This window comes from Cyprinus carpio, unplaced genomic scaffold, assembly GCF_018340385.1.
Source record: "Cyprinus carpio isolate SPL01 unplaced genomic scaffold, ASM1834038v1 S000006585, whole genome shotgun sequence".
In the NCBI taxonomy this organism is placed as follows: domain Eukaryota; kingdom Metazoa; phylum Chordata; class Actinopteri; order Cypriniformes; family Cyprinidae; genus Cyprinus; species Cyprinus carpio.
The window spans coordinates 267,311-287,352 of NW_024879238.1; the positions used below are offsets into that span (position 1 = coordinate 267,311).

At 36.9% G+C, this 20,042-nt stretch overlaps 1 protein-coding gene across 1 annotated transcript in view; it reads right to left on the reverse strand.

Annotated features, from left to right (window-relative positions):
* LOC109104485 (NACHT, LRR and PYD domains-containing protein 3-like) overlaps positions 1–20,042 on the reverse strand; it is a 69,057-nt gene that overhangs the window by 37,191 nt on the left and 11,824 nt on the right. Inside the window, exons 2-5 of the mRNA XM_042754728.1 lie at positions 8,531–8,656; positions 6,389–8,242; positions 5,229–5,399; positions 4,866–5,039 (exon numbers count right to left, since the gene is read on the reverse strand). Of these exons, the coding sequence (XP_042610662.1) occupies positions 4,866–5,039; positions 5,229–5,399; positions 6,389–8,242; positions 8,531–8,643 (2,312 nt within the window). The 5' untranslated portion in view covers positions 8,644–8,656. The remainder of the gene's footprint in view (positions 1–4,865; positions 5,040–5,228; positions 5,400–6,388; positions 8,243–8,530; positions 8,657–20,042) is intronic.

The window sequence follows — 20,042 nt, forward strand, 5'->3', positions numbered from 1 at the left end:
TCATGTCATTTGTGTTAATTTTAGTGAATCATTTCAGGAGAATATTCGCAGAGACAGAAAGTGCACCCTGTTTGTGTTCTTTATTTTACAAAACCAAAAAAAAAAAGCTTTGTTGCTATTGCGAAAGTATACAAATGGGTTTTTAGGTTTGATAATGTAGCCCTTAGTATTTAAAAAAGACAGATTTAAAAAAAAATGCCCCTTGAAATTTTTAACTGTAATGACTGTTGTCTGGGAACAATGAAAATTATTTTGACATTAACTTGCATTACTGGATTGCACGGTGTTCTGTGTAAAATTGTTCTTGCTAAACACAGGTTCACCAGCAGGGGGCATCCAAGCTTTACACTACACATCAGTAGCTGACTAAGGCTGGTCGCACACTAGATGATTTTAAGGCTGATTTTAAGCAAGATTTGCATCCTTGAACGATCGGGGGTGTGGCCCGATTTGTGACTTGTCGCAAATGATTTTTTGTCTATTGTCTGGTGTCATTAAAATTATTTATCTGCTCCCGATTGAGACGGCGCATCGCCAAACTCAAATCCTAAATATCAAACATGTTTGATATGTAGGACTCTTGATCAGGCTGCCTCTGACGTGATCCCCGTGATAGCCAATGAGAGCGAGCAAGCGTCACCTACCGGATGTTGCATGCTTCTATAGCTGAAACTTGGCAGCCACAAACGTGCCATGAAAGCAGAGAACATCACCCATATTCTTTTTTATACTTTGTTTTTCACTGTGAAACAGAACGCGACCCAGGATAGCCAGATGACAACGTTGATTGTCCTCTATTTGTTTTTCTTCTCTTGTCACATTTGATCTCGCAAGTCTCCGTGAGATCAAGTTTCACTGTAATCGTTTCTACAATCATCAAGTGTGTGGTCTCACGGTCTGGTCAAATCATCTAGTGTGTGCGTTCAGAGGATTATAAGGCTAAAAATCGGTTGAACTGTCTTCTTGTCTGTGGTCTCCCATGGTTTTAAAATCGGCTAAGATTTGAAAATCGTCTAGTGTGCAGCCATCTTAACAGAAGTAGCATTCAGTACCTGATGAGTGTCAGTGTACACACAATGGAAAGTGCTCCTTGTTTAATCATTACTGTAGTGCGACTTGGGCGCTAAACATGCTGATTGGTTGAGTTCACGCAGCATTGGGATTTCAACCACCATTTATTCAGATATTTTTCAAAATATTACTGTTATTGTGTCATGAAATGTAGTTTTTAAAGTATTTCAGGCCAGAATATAGTTGATTAAAACTCAAATCTGCGGTTTATTTATAAAGACAGTGCCTATTTAAAAATGTGTTTCGCCGATTCCAGAGACGATCAGCTCAACACCATCAGCGGGAGCTCAGTGCTCATGTTACCAACGAGAGCAGTCTCGACTCGGCTAGTCCTTTTGACATTTGCCACTGGCTCTTTAGTGGTTAAACATAAAATATTATTTTTTGGGGGTAAATCTAACTGGTAAATCTTTGGTCTTTATTAAATGTATTGTTAAAATGAAAATAAAAAGAGGCAATTGATATAATATTTCATTTCATTGTAATGTAGGCTGTATATATACACATTTCCCTTACATTTCTGCGGCTATTATTATGTTTAAATGAAAACGAAAGGAGGCAGTGGTATTTGATATCCTATTTCCTCTTATTGAAAATATACAGTGAGGAAAATTGCAGTAGGCAAGGCGAGCTGACTGATGTTATCAAGTACACTGCTGTTTGCAGAATTACCGGACTTGCGTCGTCCCGTCCGCGGAAGATCACACTCCCGAGTCGAACTCCCAAAGTCCGAACTACCAAGGATGCAAGTCCGAAATTTGCGTACTTTGTATTGAGAAACTTGCAGGCTTATGTCACCAGACTATTTGCCTAATCTTCACGGTACTTTAGACCGCGGTGGAAACGCAGAAAGCAACAGGTCTGGAGGGAAAAAATTCCTGGGGAAAAAAGTTCCTGGTACAATTATTCAGGGTAATTTTTGGTGGAAACGCAGCATAGAGTCGTAGTCCGCACCTGAGATATTAAGAAATGTTAACTTTAACCGTGATTATGATTGTCGTACATAAAATGGCAGACAAGTGTTATCAACTCCAAGTAAGACCAGTAACTTTCAGCATGAGCAAAGTGAGAAGTAAACGTCTAAAGACACATATAATTGAGATAAGAATGCAAAACGAGGAATGATGATGAATTAAATAGATGTGTACAAACATTGATTAATCATGTGTAGTGACATACAGCATAAGTCAAAAAACACACATCTGCGATAACACATTAACATGATAAAGCTTTTATTAATAATTTTGTCAGATTGTTATTTAAAAAGCACATTCAGTATGTTCTGTTAATAAGAATTCCAGTAAGATTCAGTGGTAAAATGCTTTTATTAATAATTTTGTCAGATTGTTATGGAAAACACAATAACTGGTGTTTGGTTAAAATCTAGTTCATGAAATAAAGTGAGTTGATTAGCATATTTCATAGAAGATTAAAAGCTGTGATTAAAAACAATTAAAATGGTGATTAAAAAGGGTAATAATACAGCTTCATAGTTAATGCTGGAGTAATGTGGATAAATAGTTATTTTTACAGTTATGTTTGTTTATACATTACTTTTAAAGGAGTTTGTGATACTTTAGTGGTGTTATTCATCATACCTTTCCTTCATACATTGTGAGAGTGAGCACCTAACACATTCAACCTATTTTGTTACAATGTTTGTGGATTTAGAGCGTGTATTGCTGAATAACTGAGTGTGGTATACAAAGTAATGTGTCCATGTATCTGCGTAGACATTTGCACTATCAGAAATGTTATTGTTTTTGATACCCTGTTAAAGGGGACCTATTATGCAAAATTCACTTTTGCACGGTTTAGACATAAAGGTGTGCTGGCGATGTGTGTACACAACCACCCTATAATGATAAAAATCCACCCACTCTTTTTTTTTTTAATTCCCATAAATCATAAGCAGTGTCTCCCAACGACCTATTTTCAGCATTGTTGCTAATGTGACGTCACATTAGCCACAGACCCCACCCAAGAATGTTGACAGACACTGCCGTTCTAACATAGAACCGCCCTGAGCAAGTTAACAGCGAGTTGTACATAGTCTGCCATTGAGCTGTGATAAGAATGTCAAACAAGCATATTAGGTGTTCTATAGCTTGATGTATGAATCCACATAGCTCTCTCCATTTACTCCACAAAAATGACGGTAAATAGGAATGTGGGATTAAAAATTTCATATAAGAAAATGCTCCCTTACCTCTACAGAAATTTGTTTATGTCTGCGCGAATCATTTTACGGACTGCTTTGTGAATGAGGGTCAGTATAAAGCAGGTTTTGCACAAAAGCTGCTCCTGAAGGATGGAGCAGTGCCAACTGTTCGTGATCCAGCTAACAATCAAGAATAACGTGTTTGTTTTCCAAATTGCCTTTCTGAAAGAGCTTCTTGGCACTCTGTAAGGCTAATTAAGCTAAAACTACCATAAACCTACCATTTTCTCTCCCATAAGCTGCCAGAATGATCGTGAATAGCAATGTGATAGTTAAAAATTGCATATGAAAGCAATGTGAAATCTACCGCTTGAGAGCCCATAATCATATATGGGACTTATAAAGTTTGTGTTTGCATGCGATGGCACCATGAGGCCAGCTATGTTGTTATTTTTATCGTGCTGTGCTTCTCGTCTGTGTAATTCATAAATAATCTGGCAGACTGCAGAATTTGGCATGACACCAGTTTGAAGATATATGGCTGAACACTGCAACTACCAGTTTCTGACATTTTCAGTACATGAGAGAGTGTTCTGTTATTTCTGGCCTGATGCTGGTGCACAAGCTCTAGAAACTCAGCCCTCTTCTGAAAAGGGGAGGCAGGAGCACCAGGTCGTTTTCATTTAAAGGGAAAAACACAAAAAAACAGCATGTTTTGGCTCATACCCTAAAAATGGCAATTTCAACAAGCTATAAAAAATTATCTGTAGAGTATTTTGAGCTAAAACTTAGTAATCCGATTACTTTTTATATTACATTAATCAGAAATGTAATCAAATTACAATTTTAAAGACGTAATTAGTCATTTGTAGTGGATTACTTTTTTGAGTAACTTACCCAACACTGGTGGTACTTGGATTACGTTACTTTGAATACTTTTTAATGAAGTAATTTGTAACTGTAATAGAATACATTTTAAAAGTATCCCTCCCAACCCTGGTTAATTACATGAGTAAATGACATTTTGAGCGAAATATCATTTAATATTACTCCTGCAAAGAATGGTCACTTTCATTTATTTATTTAGGGCTTTGTTTTTCAATGCTTTGTTAATGTGCATTTTTGCAAATTTTGGTCTACTGACAAAAAGTTAATTTAAGAAAAATTAGAAAATTTATTTTCATTGTTGATTGTTTGTATTAAACAAACATTGATTGTCATTTGTAAGTGTAAATGACGAAAAAGTGGTGCAAAAGTTTTTTGGTTTTTTTTGTATTTTCAAAGGGCGGTACCACTGAAAAAAAAAATAAGAACCACTGTTTTAAACTGTTTTACATGACATGATGCCTTGGAAAGCATTCCATAATCAGCATGCTTACAAGTTGCATTCGTATGCAAATGCCTGTGTGGGCAGAGAGAGAACAAAATAGCTGCCAAAACTTTTAGATGCAGCTGCATGTACACTCTAATTCAGACTGCATTATGAATATTAACAAGTGAATGAATGTAGGGAATGAAGTTGAAGTTGTTCACTCAGAATTTGGATCACTACAAAATGTCTGACTCCTGGAGAACCTCTTAGACAATCAAAGTCGAGGACCAAAACTAACTGTATTGTAACTATTCTTATTACCTCAATATGTTCAGATGACAGTGTAAACTCTTCAGTCCCTCAGACAGAAGCTTTACTCCTGAATCCTGTAGTTCATTGTGACTCAAGTCTAGTTCTCTCAGTGAGTTGTCTGTTGATTGCAGAGCTGAAGACAAACTTTCACAGCACTGAGCAGTGAGACTACAGCCTGTCAATCTAAACAAAAGTACATATATCCTCATTAATTTTTCAAAAACATGCAATTAGACTTTTTTTTTTAAAGACATCTCTAATGAGTCAAGAGCAGCAGGTCCATATTTTGAAAAGCAATGCATTATCAGTCATTGATCGGTCAAATTATTGTGTCTGGACTGAGTTACATTTGACTGAAAAAAAAAAACATACCTCAGTATGTTGAGTTGACAATGTGAACTCTTAAATACATCAGACAGAAGCTTTACACAAGAGTCCTCCAGGTCACTGTTGCTCAGGTCCAGCTCTTTTAGTGAGTTTGGTGATTGTAGCAATGAAGACAAGCTTTCAAAGCACTCAACAGTAAGTCTACAGCCAGCAAGTCTATAAAACAGGATTAAATATAGCTTACTAAAGAGGAGATGTTGAAATAAAATAATGTTTATGTTTTCTGTGTTCTTCTCATGGTATTAATCACATGACTAATATTCATTAATTTTCCAAGTTAAACACTGACTTGTATTTTGCTGCCTTATATTTGTTTTCTGGATTCACATCTTGGATTCCAATTTTGTTATTGGATTACCATTTTTATGTTAAAGAAAAAAAATATTTTAGGGCACATCAACAAATGTCGTTGAAGGCTTTCTCAATCGGAAAGGATCCTTGGAAGGCAGCCTTCGTTTTGAGTCCTTCATTCAACTGAATTTGTAAGATACATGGGATGTATCCTTTGCAAGTTTCAATCACCCACAGTTCTTTGTACACATTGCAATTCTCAAAAATGAACTGATGAAAAACAAGTCAGCACTGAGCTTGTCTGTTTTGGTTTGGAGCAAAGTACTCACTTTAAACCAAACTTACAATAATGTAATCCACTTCTTTTGGTTTGGAGCAAAGTACTCACTTTACACTAAACTGCCAATAATGTAAGCCACTGTAGATGGCTGTGATTTGTTGAATTGCATTAATAGAAAGCAAAATAATATATTTGATATATAATAGATTTGTAATACAAAATATTTTTCTAAGATTAAGTTTTATTAATATTTTCGTGCTGTGACGGTGAAGGTGGGAACATATGTGACAAAACTATATGCACTTTCTAGACTGTCTCATTCTAGCGTTTAATGCTGAGGAGGACTCTACCCCAAAAGCATCTGAAGGACTGAACCAGGAAGGGCACAGCCTCGGTAGGGTGGAGACTTCCATCTGAGAAGCACCCTTAGTTTTGTGTATAATGGAAATTTAACAACCTCAACTTTAACATGTCAAAAATAAATAAATAAATAAAAATCTTCTAATTGAAAAAAAAGGTGGAAAATTTTCCTGAAAATTAGAAATTACTCTACTGATATGTTTATCATACTCACAGAGCTTTTTTGCAGTTCATCACTGCTGGTATCAGTCTACATCTACCCTCATCTGATGTGTTGTATTTCTTCAGATCAAACTCATCCAACGTCTTCTCTGACATCTGAAGCATGTATGCTATTACTGAGCAGTAAGCAACAGAGAGTTTCTTCACTGAGTGATTCCCTGATTTCACAAATTCCTGAATCTCTTGATATAGAATCATATCATTCATTTCCAGCAGACAAAGGAACAGACTGATGCTTCTGTCAGCTGAGAGAGTTTCATCACACTTCATTTTGTCTTTAATGTACCTTGTTGTTTTTTTAACGCTATACCAGCTGTCCTCTGTGTATCTCAGAAGACCCAATAAGAGTCTCTGATTGGACAACAGTGATATTCCCAGCAGGAATCGAAGGAAAAAAATCAAGTGTCTATTTTCACTCTGTAAGGATTTATCAATTGCTGCTTTTAGTAGCTCAAAAATAAAGTTTTCTGAACAGTACCACTGATATTTTTCATCCAGAAACAACTCCAGTGATTTCATATTCTTGATAACACAGGAGTAAAACACATAGAAAGCAGCTAGAAACTCCTGAAAGCTCAGATGGATGAAGCTATAGACTTTCCTCTGATGAATCACAGATTCCTTCTTAAAGATCTCAGTGCAAATCCCAGAATACACCGAGGCATCAGTGACGTCTAGACCGCTCTCAATCAGGTCCTCCTCATAGAACATGACATTGCCCTTCATCAGCTGTTTGAAAGCCAGTTCAGCAAGTTTAACAATCACTTCTCTATTGGACTGCAGGAGTTTCTCTGGATCTCTCTCTTCATACTTCTGGTTCCTCATGTTTATCTGAGTGAGCAAGAAGTGGATGTACATTTCAGTCAGAGTTTGAGGGGCTTCTGCACTCAGATCTTCTATCAGGAGCTTCTGAAGCACAGTGTATGAGATCCAGCAGAAGACGGGGATGTGGCACATAATGTGGAGGCTTCTTGCTCTTCTGATGTGTGAGATGACTCTGCTGGCTTGATGCTCATCACTGGTCCTCTTCCTGAAATATTCCTCTTTCTGAGGCTCATTGAATCCCTGAATTGTTGTCAAACGGTCAATGTATTTGGAGGGGACCTGACTGGCTGCTGCTGGTCTGGAGGTGATCCAGATGAGAGCAGAGGGAAGCAGCTCTCCTTTCATGAGGTTTGAAATCAACATGCCCACTGATGAAACCTCAGTAACATCTGAATCTTTCTCACTGTCTGAAAACATCAATTTGATTCTGCTTTCATCTAGACCATCAAATATGAACACAACTTTACACTCCTCATAAATCTGTGGGTCCAGATCTTGAAGTTCAGGGTGAAAGTCCAGCAGAAGTCTGTGAAGACTGTACTGATGATCTTGAATCAAGTTCAGCTCTCGAAATGGAAGCACAAACATGAAATCTACATCCTGATTGGCTTTCCCCTCTGCCCAGTCCAGAATGAACTTATGCACAGAGACTGTTTTTCCGATTCCGGCGATGCCTTTAGTAAGAACGATTTTGATTTTGTCTTTCTCCTCACATTCTTGATCAGCTGAGGCTTTAAAGATGTCATTGCAGTAGATTGGAGTGTCTTGTGAGTGTTGTGTTCTGGCTGTTTTCTCCATCTGTAAAACCTCATGTTCTTCATTCACCCCTTCACTCTCTCCCTCTATGATGTAGAGTTGTGTGTAGATCCTGTTCAGGTAGGTTTTATTCCCTTCTAGTTTGATTCCCTCAAATAAGTTTTCATACTTCTTCTTCATGTTAATTTTGTGCTGGTCTCTCTCACTGATGAAGGTCTGATGGGTCAGATGGTGTGTAACTGATCCGGTCGCATCTCTTTTCATTCTGCATTTGATAAAGCATTACAATAGAAAAAAAAAACATTCAAATGTTTCAGTACACGAAACTCTTAGCTCTAACATTAAATGACTACATATACACACAGGTATGTCAATTCAGACTACTGTCTAGAAACTTCACCTTGGTACGAATCTCTCATTCTCACATGAGTTTTTAAATGAAACAACTGAATATTGTATCCTGACAATTATCCTTGTGAAAAAAAGGTCTTTGCTATTAATGTTGGTCAACATCCTAGTTTATCAACTTACATAATGTATTGTTAATACTCACTCAGGGTCAGAAGCCACTGCTCTGTCACTGATAGCTGGAGGATTAAACAAAGGTGCTGATTCAGGTGTGTGAACATCATCGTCCTTCTCCTCTTTCTTCTCATAGTGACTCATTTTAAAGGCAGTGCTGTAGAAAACCAGGAGAAAAACAGGTATAATAGTCAAGAAGAGAACAATTATGTAATGAAACTTTAGTGTGTGATCTACCAGTTTCTACAAAAATCCATTATAGGGCTTTTTTAAACAGAAAATCCAAAAAATAAAAATACAAAATGAATTAAATAGCAAAACTGGAAAAAGATAACATAAAAGTATCCAAGTATTGTTTAGGGAAAAAAAGTCATCCTCTAAAACAAGTCACAGAGTCACTTGCCTTGAAGGTAGGGTAGGCGATTTCGGAAAGGCAAGCAATAGCAAGCTAGCTTTGAAAGCAAGATCCCCACCCTCCCTGCATGATCACTTTGCAAAGCCACGCCTCTCCCAAAACACAAGACTAACCTGCAACACCATAAAACAAAAAGATATTACAACTGGAGGATTGAATGCAACGCTACCAATTTACCTCATTCATCAGTGAGAAAATATTACAGTACAAATACTATAACATAAAAATAATACACCCTATCATAACCACTGGAACATGCAGGCAGGACAGCCTATCATAATGTTTGGACCGAACATTTTGATAAGACAAACATTTTATGGTCCTACGCCTTCCACAAACAATATAAATACATATTAATACATCTATACCACTTAACTTAGTGTTTGCTGTCTGGATGTGGAGAGACTTTCAACCAGCATAACAAAGAAAATTTTTGAACCAAATCATCTACCCTGCCTTTAAACTGACATTTACGGAAAATAATTATTTTCCAAAAACACAGCTTTTCAGATAACCCTACCTTCATTAGTAGGATGAGTCTGTGTGTTTTGCTAAGATGTGCTAAAAAACACACATAGAAGAACATGCATAGAGTGACAGCAATGCCCAAGATAGTGTACTAGCTACAGATAGTACTCAACCAAAATGGTGGGTACCACCTCCATGTCTGCAAAAAGCATTTGCAGCTTTTGACCACTAAGTGGTGCTTTAACCACAGAAATGGAAACGTTATCAAATAAATGTATCAAAGCGCATTTTTGCGAGTAGCAGTAAACTTTTCTTTGCAAAGAATCTATTGCAGTTGGCAAATAATCTAAGGAAAACACATTTAACATTTATTAACTTATGTGTGTTTGTTGTTCAGAACAAATTAAAACAACATAGTAAATGTCAAGACTGAATGTGCGCTTAAATTACTGTATGCTACACAGTGCTACACAGAGACAGACTAAATCCAGAAGAACTGTGGCAACTACTCCAAGATGCTTCAAGAAACTTACCTGCAAAGCTATCTGAAATAAGCTGCTTTAAATGCAAAGGATGCTTACACCAAGTGTTGATTTAATTTAGTTAATATAAGTTAATTGATAAAAAAAAATCTATTTCTGAAATAATTTTTGACAGCATCCTAATTTTACAGTATTTTTACACCAGTGCCTAAAACTTTTAACAGCACTGTAGCTTTGCAGGTGAACTGATATTTCCGACTGACACACTACAGCAAATGCAGTGTCATTGAGTGGCCCAGCCAGATCCCAGACTTGAACCCAATTGAACATCTCTGGAGAGATCTAAAAATGGCTGTGCTCCAACGCGCCCCATCCAACCTGATGGAGATTGAGAGGTGCTGCAAAGAAGAATGGGAGAAACTGCCCAAAAAAAGGTGTGTGTAGCATCATACTCAAAAAGACTTGAGGCTGTAATTGGTGCTAAAGGTGCTTCAACAAAGTATTGAGCAAAGGCTGTGAATACGTATGTAAATGTTATGTACAGTAGGTGGACAACCAAAATGCCTAATGCCGCCGCGTGTACCGCCACGGTTAACTGCAAGTCAGTCGTGTGTTAAAGTAATCTGCGAAATTACCGCCAGGTGGTGCAAAGGGACGGGTTGCAAACGGACTGTAATTGTAAAATTTTGGTTTGTAAACGGAGATGAAATGACGAAGTAAAACAACAATTACATTATAATATAACATTGTAATATACTTAAAAACCATTAGAAAATTTACAGTGAGTTAATTTCAAAACGTGGGATAGTCTTAGACTACAGTCTACAAATCAAAAATTAAAAGAAAGACCTTTACACAAAGGCTCGTACTGCTTGCTATTGTTATTAAGCAGTCAAGCCATTTTCATTTCGGTTCGTTCTTGGCAGAGGGAAATTAGAAAGGTCCAGCATTTAGAAATAATTCTTATTAACTCTGCTATTATTCTTGATTTTTCAAACTGAATTATGCCTTTACTGTGTGCCCAAAAATGGAGTATTTTCTGTTTCAGCTGTTTGATCACGCTGGTGCCTCACATGCACATATTATTAGGCCTGCCGTTATTATTTCTGAATGTAATAAAATGCAACTTATACATGACTAATATATTTTTTTCCACTCAAAATTAAAAAAAAAAAAAACATGCAGCAAATGAAAATAGGCAATTAATCGGTTAAAATTTGTTACTGTGGGTTAATCTAGGCTATGTTGTTAACTATTTACAAGTTTTGTGTTTGTGTTTATCCCCTTTATTGCATCTAAAAATTACTTTAAGAAACAAAAAAGCCCCCCTCCCAAATAAAAATTTTCATCACCACCAACCACTTTCTCCCCTCCGCAGAAGAACCTGCCTCCCGCGTTGCTAATCTGGACAATTTAAAAATGTTTGTTAAACATCAAATGATATTGTTAGTTTCATGGTAACATGCAATCAAGGTCTTCGGTTACTATACAAGATACAAGTTCATTAAGACTATTTAACATGCACTGTGACATTTTCCCCCCATTTCAAATTATAAAGTCCTTGAGATTTTAAACTCAGTTTAATAGTATTGAGATTCAAGTTGAATCTAGTATAAAAAAAAATTGAAGGTCTATGAAACGTCAGTCAATAAAGATTTTTTTTAAACAATGGCACTTAAAGTTTTTAACTAAAATATTATTTCAAACATATAGCCTGTGAATGAATAAAAATGGCTACTTTTCAATGAAAGAACACTTAGAAAGTGTAGGTTACCTCTGGTGTTTGGATTTGTACTTTAATATAATGAGGTCCAAGTTTAAGAAAAGCCTACATTAGGCAAGTATTTTTCTCTCTCTCTATTTAACCGCATTAACTTACAATGAAATACGTCTTCCTTCAGGTAGGCTGAATGTTTTCTGACTTGCTAAATGTTGGGCTCTTGATCAATAAGTTGTATTCGCCTCAAACTGATTTCAAACTGAAAATCAAAACGAGGACAGTGAAACTGGGTGCAGTTAGCCCAAGTCGTGCTCGCTGAGAGGCAGGAGCAGCTGGCAGAGGATTCCGCTTGGTCTTAAAGCCTTCCTCAAATGCCTACGTACACAAATAACAATGATTTTCGAAAAAAGAATGATTAATTATCAATTGAGAATTTGTTATTATTATGGTCTGGCGAAAATAATAATAAGGGCTGCGAGAAAATAATAAATAAAAAGAGTAGGACTGATGTGAGTGCAGGCAGCATATTTCAACCACACTGGCCCTCGCGGCCAACAAACAGACTTGCCCAACGGGAATCCTCCCGGCGCTCCCGATTAGCAAATCCGGTCCTGATATGTATATTTATAAACACTATAATAAACACCCATGAATTATCTGCTTGATGACATTGTTGTTTTTATTATTGCAAAGTGAGATGAATGAAGAGCGTGTCTGGAAAAGGGAAGTTTAATTTATCAAGTTAGTCAGTGATTTTAGCAACACAGGTTTAAATCCTGGGTTGTGGTGTTTTGTTTTTATATATATATATATATATATATATATATATATATATATATATAGTTAATATATAATAAAATAATATATAAAATGCTTAATACAAATGTGTGTATTCTGCAGTTTGCTGGTATATGTTACACCATTTTTTTTTTTTTTTTAGATAGAGTGTGTCCATTTTACACTAAGCAACCAGTAGCGACTGAATTCAGTCCAGCTGGAGGGGGTTGGGGGTAGTTCTGTATAGCTTGTGGGGGTTGAAAAATAAAGGTGTGAAATCTCTTGCTCTTTCATATGGACAGTGTCTGATGAGGGTTTCAAACTTGCAGAGCAGGTTTAGGCAAAGTGTCTGCAACGCTATCTCAAGACCAGTTCGTGCATGTTTTGTGAGGTGGCTAATTCGTACGACCTCACTCGTACGATTTTGTATGATTTGTCTAGATCTCAGTGACTGTTAGGTGTAGGGGCAGAGTTAGGTGTAGGTCATTCACAAATTCATGCGAATTGTGCAAAAAAATCATACGATTTAGCAAAAAAAAGTATGAATTTGTACGAATGGGATCGTAAAAATTTATATGAATTGGCCACCTCGCGAAATATGTACGAATTGACGTGAGATCAGGCTTAGGACAAATGCCTTGTTTGGTTTGGCTTTTGCAATTGTTGCAACTGTATAAGCCTACAGAATATTACATACAATATAATATGGTTTTGTTTTTCTCAGGAGAGATTAGACGCTTCTGAGAGAGAGACAAAGAGACGCGCATCTGCCAAAGAGACAAAAACTTTTGTTCTTAATGTATAGCCTGCTTTGTACTATTTTCAATTTTAATTGTACGCGGCATCAGAAAAGTATCCGTCTATGAACATGTTTTATAGGCTATTTTAGATTTGGGAAATACACATGGTTTACGGATGTGACAAAAAAAGATTTAAAGAGTTTTTGGGAGACAACATATTTTGTAGACTTTCTGTGATTTACAATGCACAAACCAAAATCATCAATAACTGCAGAATGGAGTAGGGTTGACCATTCTCAAAACATAAAATATCAATTTTATTTAAATTTTCGTTTTTGTGTTTCAGAGGAAAAATCTATGTTAAGGCATCTCTCCATTACGGACCGTTGTGAAAGCAGAATTTATACAAACGCGTATAAAATGCTTTGAAAACTTTAACAGAGATGTCTGGAGTATATTCAATAGGTCTGCCCCCACATAAGATTTTTCTAGTTACTAGTAGTTGTTGATTTAAGTCATTATTCAACTAATCGCACGTTTATATTAAATTAAGTGACGTGATGTGATGTGACACAGCCAAGTATAGTGACCAATACTCAGAATTTGTGCTCTGCATTTAACCCATCCAAAGTGCACACACACACACAGCAGTAAACACACACTTGGAGCAGTGGGCAGCCATTTATGGATTAACACAGTCTAATCCATAATGAGCATTAATATATTCCACGCTCAAGCGTTTGCCACAAAGCACAGGCAAAAGTAGCCTAATAATTGTGAAAAAGGAGACATTTTAATTATTTATTAATAAACTAATGTTTTCTTGTCGGCTGCAAGATGAAATTCACAGTGCTGACTCTCATCTCCATAGGATGCGCATAATCTCTGGGAGTATTTGATTTCGGTTTGAATTGGTTTGTTTAAATGTAGACATTTCAAGCTTTCTGTAGATATATTTCTCATGTATGTAAGGCACCCCAATTTTAAGCTATTTCATTATCAGAAAAAAAAATGATCACGAGGGCACTTCCCTGCCATGCATGCATATTAATAATTTTCCGCACAAACACTTGAATATGAATAGTAATAGAGCAAAATTTATTTTAGGTTACAGTATGTGATCCGCATGAAAAATAAATCTTCACAAGTCTATAACCGAGACAGATGCCGTTATAACCTGTAAATTAAAGGCTATTTGACATTTTAAAATGATCTAACGGCTGATGCCGCTCCAATAAGTTGATTTTGATTGTTTTAATAAATCTCTTTTACATTAAATAATAAAGATACAAAGCAGGTTAAGTTAGATATTATTGTACAAATAATTATGAAATGCTATAGACTGCGAATAAGATTGCAGTTTCATATCTTGCATATGCATTACAAAGTTAATTCTTTTTACATGCAATGATACAACCCCCCCCCCCCCACCCAAAAAAAAAAAAAAATTTGTAATGAAGAAAAATTATGAAGACAAATAAAAATTTTGTGCATCACTCGGCATCATGCACGCCGCTCAAATCTTGCACTCTAATATTTTAAGGAATACACTCCTGCATTTAAATGCCACTGCAATTTTTATTTTTTATTTTTTGAGTTTTATTCAAATTGTATGAAAGCAAGTAAAGAAGGCTCCCTTTAAAATCACTGAAGTTGTCAATTAATTAAGCTCTTTTTTACATTGTGTGCACTTTGTTGATTATAATGGGTGAACTTGAGTTTAAACGTGAGGACATTTTATTATCCGTTTATATAATCCATCCATTCTTTTCAGTTTTAGTGATTTAGTTAAATCACACCCAGGTTTTTTACAGCCAAATTAATTAATTAATTTCTTGTTTTAGTTTGGCCTAAATAATGGGAGCGAAATTATTAAGTGCCTCACGATTTACTAAAATAATGGAAATAATTTATAAAACACAACAATTTCTTAATCAGTGTACAGACAGTTATCTTTCCCCAAAGTAGTTATCTGTCAAAATAAAGGACAGGTAACGAATAACAAAGTATGTGCGTGTTTTATTCTGTTTTATTCGTTCTAAGAAACGAACATAACTTCATATGTAGGCTACTAAATTTTCATCTGTGAATATTAAATATTTGAACTACAGTGTTTTTCTTTCAGTTTCCCCGACTGCAGCCGTCAAATGTAACATACCAGCGAGGCAAAGCTAACGGCTATTTGCAAAAACATGCTGTGATTGTTTGATAACTTGTGGTTAAATCGCCACTCAGCGGTCAAAAGTTGCAAATACACTTTGCATACGCGGCGGCGGAAAGCACACTCTGGTTGGCCACCTACTGTACATTTTTTTTTTTTTATATAAATTTGCAAAGATTTCAAACAAACTTCTTTGATGTTGTCATTATTGTGGGTACTGTTTGTAGAATTTTGAGAAAATAATGAATTGAATCCACTTTGGAATAAGGCTGTAACATAACAAAATGTGGGAAAAGTGATATATATATTTGATGTAGTCTCCCAATCACTGATGGTAGCCCCCATTGTTACCTTTACAGCTTTCACGCTCCGAACCATAGTTGGGAGCGAGCTGGTCTCAACATAATGACTTGGCTCATGACAGGTAACTTGCGTCTAGGGATCCGGGCTAACAGAGCCAAAGCACAAAACACTGATCCGTCGGTGGGTTGCAGCAATGAACTCGGGCTTTATTACGACACTGCACTCCCTTGGGTCCTCAGCAACACACCCGTTATGCGTGAAATAGATTGGATGAACGGTTCTCAATATAATAAAAATGCAAACAGACAGACAGACACGGAGATTCCTGCACACCATGTCTACACCGGTCGAGACACTTGTAGTGTCGCGCCACATCAGCGAAGACTGTCTACACTGGACACAACAAAGCGACTGTTGGAAATCATTTTAAATTTGTTTCAGTACTTCATAAATAGAACGCAGATGAGTTGCACAATGAGGTTATCTGTTGCAGAATCATCTGAATAAGTTTTTGTGACAATGAATCTATTACTCCAGGGGCCACCACCAGTGAGAAATGTGTCCCTTCCCTTCTGTGCTGCATCTTTTTTCACTTTAGCTTTGAGGTATTTCCAGCAGGCTTTCAGATTATTTACATTGCACCTGTCCTTAATACCCATAGAAGCATTGAAGTTAGTGGTTAGCTGGACTCAGGCATCTTCTTTCTTTTTAATTGTCATGTTATCTATCATCATCTATCTATCTATCTTGTCTTCAATTATCGTCCCATATTGCTCCATTAATTGATATAATAATTTGTTTTCATGGCCTGTAAAGTTTGAATTTTCTCAGTCTGTATGATCTAATAGTGGTTAAGAACAGCAGTTTTTTTTTTATTTAAAGGTCCATTTCTTGGACTTTTGTGGTCACTCAAATGGAAACTGTAACGAGTGAAATGCAACAAAAGAGTAACATTGTTGCAGTTTAGTAAGGCTACACTTCTTCCAGGCGTTATTCCTGCAGTGCGGGGTCCGCCGATTGGTACAACATTCGCCACTTGGTTTGGGTCATGGGCATCGTCGGGGATGATGCCGCAGGTCCGCATGTCATCCCGAATGCGCTCCATCCATTTCTTTTTGGGCCTTCCTTGCAGTCGCTTGCCGGGCGGGCTGAGGCGGGAGGCGGTCTTGGCCACCGAGTCGTCATGGCTCCACATGACATTAGCAAGGCTACACTGAATCAGACTTAACCTGTGATTAAAGATTTCACTTGCGATTAATGTTTTAATCGCAGATTTGTTAATCTGTGTTTAAAATTAAGTGGGGCCTTACAACTAGATTTAAAATAAAACCCAGATCAACCAATCCTTGATTAGCTTCAAACTTGGCTTAATTTAATCCTTGTTGGTGCAACCCACCCCTGATTTTTACTAGCTACCCATCCATGTTGTTTTTAGTTGTTTTTGCTCAAACTCACTTGCGTCAAGTCTTCTGTAACAAACAAGGTTATGTAATTGTCACCTGATTAGCTGAGACAAGTCAAGTTGCCCACCCTCTTTTCAAAACAGAGGTCTGGGCATCGAGGTTATGAGTTTCTGGAGTTTTGGTGTTGGAATTTGGTCCCATTCTTGCTTGAATATATGGTTCCAGCTGCTGAAGAGTTTGTGTTCGTCTTTGACATATTTTTCATTTAATGATGTGTCAAATGTTCTCTATAGGTGAAAGGTCTGGACTGCAGGCAGGCCAGTTCAGCACTCTTCTACTACGAAGTTATGCTGTTGTAATAGCTACAGTATGTGGTTTTGCATTGTCCTGCTGAAATATACAAGGCTTTCCCTGAAAAAGACATCATCTGGAGGGGAGCATATGTTGGTCTAACCTTTATATACCTTTTAGCATTCATAGTGCCTTCCAAAACATGCAAGCTGCCCACACCGTATGCACTTAATGCACCCCCATACCATCAGAGATGCTGGCTTTTGAACTGAACACTGATAATACGCTGGAAGGTCTCACTCCTCTTTAGCCTGGAGGACACGGCATCCGTAATTTCCAACAAGAATGTCAAATTTGGACTCGTCTGACCATAGAACACTTTTCCACTTTGAAACAGTCCATTTTAAATAAGCCTTGGCCCACAGGACACGACGGCACTTCTGGACCATATTCACATATGGCTTCCTTTTTGCATGATAGAGCTTTAGTTGGCATCTGCAGATGGCACGGCGGATTGTGTTTACCAGCAGTGGTTTCTGGAAGTATTCCTGTGCCCATTTAGTAATCTCAATGACAGAATCATGCTGATGAGTGACGTAGTGGCATCTGAGGGCCTGAAGACCAAAAAAGCTCTTCGGCCTTACAGAGATTTCTCCAGTTTGTCTGAATCCATTGGAATGCCTTCCGCATATGACAGATAATGGAAGTGAGAGAAAAGTGTTTATTACGTTTGAAATATGGATTTTTTTTGATGGATGATTCGCTACATGAGGCCTTTATTCACCTCCCAGAGCTGTGTGAGGCACATTTTTATTAAGGATGCACGTGTTTTATTTAACATCTTGTGGACTGTCCAGCAGAAACACCCGCTGACTGCAATGATAATGCTTAGAATAGCCAGGACAATTTTTAATAAAACTCTGACTGGATTCGTCTGAAAGAAGTAAGTCATATATACCTAGGATGCCTCGAGGGTGAGTAAAACACAGGCTCATTTTTTGTTTGAACCCTTTACTTACACAATATGATTAATTAATGTGATTAATTAATCGCACATCAAATTTAGCAGAGAAAATGTGAAGCCATAATTGTTTAGCCTTTATTTTAGAGTCTCTTAACTAGTTGCTTATTAGCATTAAAAATAATTATTTAGACAAATTTTTATTTTAGAGTCTCTTAACTAGTTGTTTATTAGCATGCATATTACTATATTAGCCATTTATTAGTACTAATTAAGCACAAATTAATGCCTTATTCTACATGACCTTATTCTACATCCCTAATCCTACCCAATACCAATCAGCCAACTGTTTTAGTCAGTTAACGTTTAAGCTACATATTGATCATTTAATTTCAAAACTTAAGCTCAAATTGCGGTTTTACTACAGAAATAGATCCTTATTTTCTTTTAAAGCAAGGAAATGTTTAGTATCTGCTTCTGCGTCTTACAACTTTTGGATTATGGTGATCTGCTGTATATAAATGCCCCAGGATATTATCTAAAAAAACTTGTTCCTGTTTTTCATAGTGTTTTACGTTCTATTACTGGTTGTACTTATCAAACACATCATTGTACTTTATATGAGAAGGCTGAGTTACCATCGTTGTATACCCAAAGAATTTTAATTGGTATTGTTTTATTTATAAATCTATTTGTAATCTTATTTGTCTCTGAGTTTTTCTAAATCAAAGCTACACTACAATCTTCGTTCAAACGATTTGTTATATTTTATAGTCCCTCGTGTTTGAACAGAGCTAGGAAAAAAGGGTTTTGGATACATTGCTACTTTGGCTTGGAATTATCTTCAAAGCATTCTAAAGCTGACCGTGTTTCCATCATTACATGAATTTAAGCTACTTTTAACAAGCTGTGTGTTTTATCCTTTGGTGAATTGTTGTTGTGTGTCACGAACCTGGTGTATGAACTTCCATTCATTCACCACCAGAGGTCACCCGCTCACTACATGGACTCCTGCACTACACCCACTGTTGCACTTCACCCCGGACTACAGTTCCCATCACCCATTGCACTAATTGCACACACAGCTGAAGGCACTGATCACACACACACTGCTGAATCCGCTGATTGCACACAACTGTACCCACCACACACTCACTATATATACACTCACTCAGACACCTTTAGGCGACTGAGTATTGTTCAGCACTTATCCCTCTCCAAGCGATAGCTGCAATGCCAAGCCTTTCCGTGTTTGTTTTCTCAGTCTTGTTTAAGTTCCTGTTTTTTTAGTCTTGTTTAAGGTTATAGTTTTCATAGTCTTGTTTCAGTTTTCATAGTTTAGTTCCTTTCTTGCTTTGCCCTGTTAGTCATGTTTTGACCCTTTGCTCTGGATTCTGGATTACCCCTGTTGCTTAGCCCTCTGGATATTGTCTGCTGATCGGAGAAGCTTGCTTCCCCTTGGATTATTCTTGTGTCTTGCCCATACCATACCTGTTTGCTCCTGTTTGACCCATGCCTGTTATGACAACGTCTCTGTTTAATAAAAGCTTGCACATGGACCCGCACGTCTCACGACTTGTCAGCCCCGTTACATTGCGATTTTTTTTATTTGTGTTATGATGTAAACTTGTATAAACTATGTTATTTGTGGCTGCTTTCTTGGCCAGGTCACTCTTGCAAAAGAGTTTTTTTTTCTCAATTAGTTTTTAACCTGGTTAAATAAAGAAATGAGAAACCTAAACTTAACAACTACCTAACTAACTATTAATAAGCAGCAAATTAGGAATTTATTGAGGGAAAATTTGTAGTTAATAGTAAATAA